At 32.8% G+C, this 9,513-nt stretch overlaps 1 protein-coding gene across 9 annotated transcripts; it reads left to right on the top strand.

Annotated features, from left to right (window-relative positions):
* Window positions 1-480: 480 nt before the first annotated feature.
* On the top strand, window positions 481-9,157 carry LOC132034220 (probable disease resistance protein At4g27220). Of its 9 annotated transcripts, none has more exons than XM_059424502.1 (4): window positions 481-631; window positions 710-801; window positions 5,607-8,638; window positions 8,767-9,157. In XM_059424502.1, the coding sequence occupies exon 3, from the start codon at window positions 5,617-5,619 to the stop codon at window positions 8,623-8,625; it is 3,009 nt and encodes a 1,002-aa protein (XP_059280485.1). In that variant the 5' UTR covers window positions 481-631; window positions 710-801; window positions 5,607-5,616; the 3' UTR covers window positions 8,626-8,638; window positions 8,767-9,157. The 9 variants fall into 9 exon arrangements, with proteins under 9 accessions (XP_059280485.1, XP_059280489.1, XP_059280488.1 ...); XM_059424506.1 differs by having other exon boundaries at window positions 5,615-8,638; XM_059424505.1 differs by having other exon boundaries at window positions 503-577.
* The last annotated feature ends 356 nt before the right edge of the window (window positions 9,158-9,513 follow it).

The raw sequence follows: 9,513 nt of genomic DNA on the forward strand, positions 1-9,513 counted from the left end.
AAACGAATAAACAATTCATTTGGTGGAACTTAAATAGTGAACAAGAATAGAATATAGAATTAAAAGTTGGTAGCTCATGGCAGGGGCTGAGCCACCTTGGCTTGAGGGGTGTCGAGCGCGACATACGAAAAATTACATATAGATATATAAGCGTTGAAATTTTGGTTTTATAGGTATGTGTACTAGTGTTAACACACCCTTAACACAAGAAGGCTTAGCGTAATGTTAATGGGTTGCAAAAGTCTCTAAGATCACAGTTCAAACCTAGGTCACGACATTTTTACATTTTTTGACACTCCTTAATATGAATCCTGACTCCGCCACTGGCTCATGGTATTCTTTATGTGATATGTCAGCTTTATTTCTAACAAAATTAATATATTGAAGCTTCATCTTAGACTTTAATTAAAATAAATCAACCAACGCAGATTTTGTCGTGTAGTTCGATATAAAGTAAGTGAAGGCACAATAATTGAGGAGCTCTTTTTATCTATAAAAAATGACTTTCCCTTCACCAAATAGTATTTAATTCGAGCTCTGCAGTCTCCCTCTTCCTTGGTGATAAAGACATAATCCAGTTAAAATCTCATATATTTTGGTTTTCTACCGAAGTTTTTTCTACTTTTGATTGGTAAATCATTTAATTATTTGACCTATTACATTAGTTTCCTTTGTTGAATGAATTGGTAACTATTTTTTGTTCGTGCAGAGCAGAGGTAGCAAAGTTAAATTTCACCGTTGTAAGTTTTTTCTTGTTCCAGCTTTGATCGGAAAGCAGCTTAGCCTTTAAACGACGTGAAGGTAGCCTCATATATTTACCATTTCTCTCTATCTATCTATATATGTCTGTGCTGAAGTAATATGGTAGGCAAATTTAGTCATTCTTACCATATATTACTAGACCTAGTTTTTGTTTGTTATTTGCATATTCATCTCACCAAATTGATCTGGGATCTATATGGGGAAAGTAGAAGACAAACCAAGAAAAAAAGCTGCTAGAATATACTGATTGTTATTAGTAATTGAAGCTCTACTAAATAGAAGACAATAGTTTGATTCTTATGAATAATTGACATATAGTTCCTGCAATGGTTTCATTTCTAGTAACAAGAAGCAGTTGACTGTTATTCTATTTGATTTCCTGCTTAAGTGACAATAGTTGCATACATAAAGATAAATAACCGTAAATTGTTGAAGTGGTAAATTTCATATATACAGAAGTACCTAAACTAAATTTTGTAACTAGAATCTAAGCTATATCCATATTATATATAACTACAGGAGTAAATTGTTGAAGAGGTAAATTTCATATATACAGAAGTACCTAAACTAAATTTTGTAACTAGAATCTAAGCTAGATCCATATTATATATAACTACAGGACAACTCATCCACCATCGTTTGTGCCATATTATTGGTACATTAAGGAATCTTAGTAATAGCCTTAGTGACAAATTGAGATGAACAAGGAGTCCTTTCTATTAAATAAACTGGACATGAAAAATATAAATTTTGTGATATACGGGCAAGAGTTGTGCAAAAACTAGTAAACGAGAATTGATTTATACAACGTAGGTGACTGCTCATTATCGAAGAAAACACAGCAGTCAGCGGGTCAGTCCAAAAACACAAGTGGCTTTGAAAAGTCTGCTCATTTTTTTTCTATCCTTACACAAATAGTGTAAATATACTTTTTTCGTTAAGGAAATTTTTTTAAAAAATGATTTAGCTTATTTTTTAATTAAAAAAATGTCATGTGGCTTTAAAAAAAGTCTACTCATTTTTTTGAGTAGACATATTTTTCTAACGCCACATAGTAAATTTTTTTCTAGTGGGTCGGGTCTGGTTCGTTTTAAAAAAATCTCTATAGCTTTAAAAATAAGTCTACCTATTTTTTTAAACTAACCAGACCCGACCCATCAGGAAAAAATTGTCATATGGCTTTACAAAAATATGTCTACTAAAAAAATGGGTAGACTTTTTTTTAAAGCCACGTGATATTTTTTTTAATTAAAAAATAAACTAAATAATTTTTAAAATAAATTTCTTCAGCAAAAAGGGTATATTTGCACCTTTTTGTAATGACACGGGTATAGTTTCACCACTTTTATAACGGGGTATCTCTGCTCTAAATCGCAAAGTTGAGGGTTATATTTGTACTTTTTTCCTTGTGATTATGGTTCAGTCATCATCTTCAGTGGGCGGATCTACTGGGGCTAGGTGTTCACCGAACACCCTTGGCAAAAAAATTACAGTGTATATATAGGGTAAATTTTCTGTGTTTATGTGCATATATTAACTTTTGAACACCTCGGCAAAAAATTACAACAGTATATTTAGCTTCTTCTTTATTCCGAACACCCCGAATGGTTCAGTCATCATCTTATTCTTCAAGTTTAAATTGAGCTTCTTTTTCTTCAACTTCTTACAAATATGAACAATAAAATAAAGTATTCATATCAAATTACATTAAGAAATTCTCATTCTCACCACAAGTAAAGAAACTATTATCAAGGAAATTTTAGCAACACAAGCATTAAGGCCTGAGAATTAAGAAGTCTGAGCTTTTAAAACTATGTCTAAATAAAAAATATACTGACAAGGTAATCATTTTAAAATTAACAAGTCCAAACATAGTAAAATCATGTCCGGCTAGATCATACAATTTAATAATTCATATTCAAGTCAATCACTATTCAATTCTTATAGACTGTGTGATTTAAATAACAATTAATATGCTTTATTTAGGACCTAGTGCCAGGACTCCCCGAATGGTAACAAAAAACACTATCACATTGAATACGTCTGAGTTTGCACCATCCATCAACGTAATAAGATAAATTGATTGATTTAGTAGCTAGGGTATTGGACTTAGTATTGAATACATGGGCTTATGTCTATAGGTAGCGATAAATATAAGGTATACCAATTTCAGAATCCTAAATTTTTAAAATTTAAATCCTAAATCCAACCCAAAAATAGAACAAATTTGGATTTTGATTTTGACGAAACTTTCCACTCATCAACCCCATAAAAAGGCAAGCGAAAAATTTAGCCACTTCCATAACATTCTGATGTCAATTCCCATTTCACAAAGTTTGTCATATAGATTTTAACTATATAGAAGAGCCGGTTGGCTCACTTTTTCGTCGTCAGTCCATTAAAAAAACGTGTGAGCCCATATTAAACACAAATTAATATTAGAAAAAAAAAAAAGTGGAACCCATCATCTCCAAAGTCACGGGAAGAAAAAAAAGTGGACTCCATATTAACAAAATCCAGCAATATAAAAAAAAAAAGTGAATCACATATTAAAAAAACAAACAATGTCAAAAAAAAAAGTGCATTCCATATTAAAAAATCAAACAATATTCATGTAATTTCTAAAGTATCTCATTAAATCAATAATGATGGATTCATTGTCACATGCGTATCAACCCAATAGTGGGAGCAAATGAAATTATTGTACAGCAAAAAACATAGACCCCATATTATTGCTTTTCTTCAAAAGGTTAAGTAGCCAAACCATACAATTTTTTTTTTTATTAGCCTGAGATGTAATCTAGATATTGAACTGTTGTATTTGCTATTCCGCCATGTTATTTATTTGTTATGTTTACTAAAATAAATATACTTAAAATGCTTATATTTTACTACTATATAGAAGAGCCGGTTTATAAGCAAGATCATCGTCCGTCCTTTGGTCCCATTTTTTTATTTAAGGGCAAAAAATTCCTTTGTGATCTCACCCACTTTTTTATTTAAGGGCAAAAAAATGACATTTTATACTTTATATTATCAACTCTTCTAAAAAGTAGATAGAAATACTTTATTATATTTCTATTTTTCTACTATATAGAAGCATCGATTTACCCATGCTTCGTCGTCAGTCACTCTTAAAAAAAAAAAAAAAGGTGGACCTCATACTAAAAACACCAAGCAATATTAAAAAAAAAAAAAAAGGAAAAAAAGCGGCCCCCACCCTCTCCAAACTCATGAAAAAAAAATGTGCATCCCGTATATTAAAAAATCAAACAATATTCATGTAATTCCCAAAGTATCCCGATTAAGTCAATAATAGTGGATTCATCACACATGCGTATCAACCCATTAGTGAAAGAATGAAATTATTACAAGAAAAAAACATGGACCCCATATTATTGCTTTTCTTCAAAAGATTAAGTAGCCAAATACATATAATTTCCTTTCTTTTCTTATATTAACCTGATATCTAATCTAGATATTTAACTGCTGTATTTGCTATTCTGCCATACCATTTATTTGTTATGTTTACTAAAATAAATATTCTTAAAATATTTATATTTTAAAATAAGATAGAATTTAATTACTTTTTCATTTTTATTCTTACTCTAATAAATGTGAAAAGAGATTAATATCAAATGAAAATCAAATAATGAATAAGATAAATTAGTCAAATTATAATTCTAATTGACGTTTCTTTAAAAAATCATGCAAAAAACAACATGACAAGTAAAATGAGCTAAACCGAGATTATTTACTAAAAATTAAAAAATAGTATCTCTTCGTTTAAATAGAAAATCAATTTCTACTTTGTTTCGTTTTAAAGATGTAAAATTAATTTAATAATTTGAATTAGAATTATCGAAATCAAATTTGATAGAAAATAATAAGTATTTTACACCTTTAAATTAATCGAATTAAAATTGAAAGTATCAATTGATGCTTAAATATTGCTATTGTTTTATATCAAAGAGAGGAAAATAATTTCCTTTTAAACAAGTCTTCTCTTTTAAAAAGTATCAATAAATTTTTGCCGACTTTGTATTCGTAGCAAACACGAATATAATAAGTTTTAGATACGAGACAAACTATAATTATATATTAATCGTGTTTTGAACATAGATATATATATATATATATATATATATATCAATATAATATATATATATATATAACTACATACACAACTACATATACTATAATCTAAAAGATATATATATAGGCCATCTAGTTTTAATTAGAAATTCCAGGACATCTTTTTATCTAATCAAAGTATAAAGAAAAGAAATAAAAAAAAATTAAACTCTCTAGTCGCTACCTTTAGGGGATGAAGGATCTTCGGCAGCAAGTTTATCCCGAACCCCATAAGACACAAAACATAGATTTATTTGAGAAAATCTACTATAATTTTCACAAATATTAAATTGAAATCCAAAATTTTAAAAGTACAATGAGTTCAATATGAGGAAATGATCTCCTATGCTCCTTGACAATTTAAATATAAGAAAATGACTTATAATATCTTGTGTATTATTTTTTGTAGATCTCATATGTTATTTATTTCTGGTAAAAAAGGACATAATTAAAATAACATTTATAATGGTCTATAAAACCAAATGTGTAGTTTAGTGCTAGAAACTTTAAAGATCTAAGCCATCAAACTTAAATCCTGAATTTGCCTCTGGTTGCGTATTACTTTTCGTTGCTTTTTCAAATTGTACTCCTAAAAATATGTTCACACCAAATTTGATTATAGTACTATTTTTGAAAATTATAGGAAGATAGTATCTATTTACTATTGGATTTTTCTGGTAATTTACCAACTTCTGACTTTGTTTTGTTAGTACTATAGTGATGGAGGCATTATCATCAATCATCAAAGAGAAAGTATGGGATCCATACATGGGACTCGAGGAAAAAGCAGAAATCCTTAGAAGTAAGATGAAAGTGTTGATCAGTCGTGGTAAGGATGTCATGTCTGAAGCAAAAGATGCAGAACAACATTCAAGTAAGAAACGGAAGACAGAGGTCGACAATTGGCAGAGCAACGTACAAACACTAGAGAATAAGTTTAAATGCTTTGATCAAGAAGTAGAACAGAGCTCTAAGTTTTCACGCATAGGGTTGTCGAATCGTGCCAATAAAATTCATAAAGAAGTGGAAGATCTCCTAGACCAAGGTAAATTTTCTGAGGGGATTTTGCTCAATATAAATGAAGAAAAAGTGCAGCCTTTGGTGACAACAAACTTGAAAGGCAAAGTATTTGAGCAAAGTCTAAAGGAGGTGATAGAGTACTCTTTGAGTGAAGTTTCTAAAATTGGCATTTGGGGGATGGGTGGTGTGGGCAAAACGACCCTTGCCAAGCATATCTATAACTATCTCCTCAAAGAATCAAGATTCTCAGGTCATGTTTATTGGGTCACTGTATCACAAGATTTGAGCATTACCAAAATGCAAAGAAACATTGCCAAAACGTTTGGTCTAGACCTTTCAAGTGAGGATGATGAGGAGAAGATGGCGGCCCAATTGTTCGAGAGTTTGAAGAGGATTGAAAGCTTTGTGCTCATATTGGATGATGTATGGACTCATTTTGATGTAACGAAGGTAGGAATTCCCTTGGAGATTGGTGGGGGTAAAATGATCATAACTAGTCGATCAAGTCAGGTGTGTGACAGGATTGGCTGCCAAAAGAAAGTAAAAGTAGCAACTCTTTTGATGACTGAATCTTGGGAATTATTTGTGGAAACACTTGGTCACAGTGGAGATCTCCCAATGGAAATAGAAGAAATAGCAAAAAGAATGACAAAGAAATGCGACGGATTACCACTGGGGTTAATTACTATGGCTGCAAGTATGAGAGGAGTGAATGATATTTTTGAGTGGAGGGACGCATTTGAAGAATTCACAGAATCTTGTATGCAAATGGAGAATATGAATAACGAAGTGTTTTCCGTTCTCCGCTTTAGCTATAATCGGTTGAGGGAGCCAAGATTACAGAAGTGTTTTCTTTATTGCTGCTTATACCCTGAAGACTTTCAAATTGAGAGAGATGAATTGATTCACCGTTTTATTGTTGAAGGATTGCTAGTTAGGAGGAACAACAGGAGAGCAGAATTTGATCAAGGTCATGCAGTATTGAACAAACTGGAAAGGGCTTGCTTATTAGAAAGTGTTTCGAATTATGGAGGAGAAAGAACATGTGTGAGGATGCATGATTTGGTGAGACAGATGGCACTGCGCATTGCAAGAGATGAATTTAAGTGGATGGTGAAACCTGGAGCACAATTGCGTGAAATACCCGAGGAGCAAGAATGGTCAGAGGACTTGGACAAGGTTTCTTTGATGGAAAATGATATAAAGGAAATTTCACAGCCCTTATCCAATGTATGTCCTCGGCTTACAACTTTTTCATTGCGAGGAAATCGTAGTTTGAGTCAAGTTGTAGATCCTTTTTTGGTGCAGATGCCTGGTCTACGTGTTCTGGATCTAAGCTACACCGCAATACAACAGCTGCCTAGTTCCGTGACAAATTTAGCAAGTCTCTCTGCATTACTGCTGCGATGTTGTACAGAACTTAGATTTCTACCGCCATTGGACAAGCTTAAGAACCTCACTGAATTGGACCTTTACTTCACAAATATCAAGGAAGTGCCCCAAGGCTTAGCAAGCTTGGTTAATTTAAGATGCCTGGACATGAGAACAGAGGAGAAACCATTTAACAAACCAGTTGTAGATATTTTAGCTAGGCTCTCTAATCTTCAATTCCTCTCGATTCATTTTGCTATACGAGCAGAAGATTTACAGGGGATGAGAAAACTAGAGGTATTTCACGGGGTGTTTGTTGATGTTTGTAGTTTCAATGGATTTGTCAAACATCGACAGTCTTGCAGGAGGCCAAGTTTCTTTGAAATTGCTTTAGAACCGAAACAATCTTCCAGTTTGGGTTTCAATTTTATTCGTTACGATAATAAAGTGATTCTAAAGGACCTGGTTCTCACCGGGGACAATGTAGAGATGCTATGCTATGATAAAATAGAAGAAGAGCGAGATGTGACTCTTCTACCACTGGACACTCAAGAGTTAGTAATTGACCACTGTGATATTCTCACCTTAGGCAATAGCTTGTTAGATGCTATTCCATCTTTGATTCAGTCCAAAGACTTGAGAGCAATTCATATTATTAGATGCAGAGGTCTAGAGTTCTTAATGAGGTTATCTTGTTGTAGCTCAATGGGTGAAAGAATGATGGGAGATCATGAACTGACATTGCGCTTGTCTTGCTTAGATGAATTCAGTGGTCTTGTTAAGTTGGAGTTAGGAGAAGCTTTGCCTGCAGTTGGAACCTTTCCCCATCTTTGCAAGCTTCAAGTTTTTAGTTGCAATAAAATGAAGAAGCTAATCCCTAGGTGGTTGCTGCAATACCTCCTAAATCTGACAGAAATAATTGTAGACGGCTGCGCGGAAATGGAAGAGATAATAACAGAGGATGAAGAAGAACAAGCAAAGCAGTGCGCGAGCTCAGCCTCATCATCATCTCCTTTTCCTTCAAATGAAAGCAGAAGCATCAAGGATAATGAGGTTGTTCTACCAAAGTTGCAAAGTGTTCAGTTAAATTGTTTACCAAAACTCAAGAGCATATACAAGGGAAGAATGACTTGTGGTTCTATTCAGCGTATAACAGTGTTGTCTTGTTGGAAGCTAAAGAGACTTCCATTTACTCTTCCTCTTCTAAACGGGCAGCCATCAGCTCCTCCAGCTCTTCAAGAAATCTCCATGGATCATGAAGCAGCATGGCAAGCTTTGGAATGGGACCATCCTGAGTACAAGAGTGTCCTCCATCCTTTTTTCAAACCCAGGTGGTAGAGTCAGACCTCAGGTACATATTTTCTCTTCTTTTCTAATTTCATTATTTTGAATACTAAATTCTGTAGCTTTAGGCTGAAGCAAATATATAAAGACAAAAGCTGCTACTTACTGAAATCTAACAACTAATGCGCAGCGCAGGACTCTCATCTTTCTAGGATCGTGCTGTGGTGGAGATGAACAGCTTATGGATCATTGATCTTTCACCATTTTTGCAGTGACAAGTATGTTATCAGAGGCAACTTTAATTTGGGATTCAAAAATTTGTGTGGTTTACACCAAATTTGGAGCTATGCGCGGCCCCCTTTCTTCTCGTATATTGCGGAGCACTCTCTTAATTATGGCTTTAGTTTTCTAGCTTTTTCAATTTTACTAGGTCGTTGTTAACTGTTTTGATGTCTCAGTTTGTATTAATCATTAATCTAAGGAGTCAAAAGTTGTGCAAAAGTAAAGTGATAGATTTTTAGGTGAAGTCAGACTCCTACATAGTAATTTATATAAATTGTAAAATAATTATAGTATCCGATTCAAATTCTCTTGCTTTGGATCGGATGGGAAATACTCACGTTATTTAATATGTTACTCGAGTATGAATAAGAATAAAATATTAATTGATGAAGGGTTTTCTTATTCAAAAGATTATATCTCGAGTATAATTTCATAAGTTTAGTTGATTTCAAACTCCTAATTATTAGGGAAAGTCCTACATATTACGATTCTATCCAATGCCACATAATACTTAGATGATTTTAAAAGGGCATAAAAGTCTATCAACATTTAGAGGATATTTTCGTCGTTCAACATTTAGCGAAAATTATTCGTGTTTTTAATATATGTAGATAGATAGACTAGTTTTTACGAACGTGCAACAATAATAGCACATAGATG

Source organism: Lycium ferocissimum, chromosome 10, assembly GCF_029784015.1.
Source record: "Lycium ferocissimum isolate CSIRO_LF1 chromosome 10, AGI_CSIRO_Lferr_CH_V1, whole genome shotgun sequence".
NCBI lineage: Eukaryota > Viridiplantae > Streptophyta > Magnoliopsida > Solanales > Solanaceae > Lycium > Lycium ferocissimum.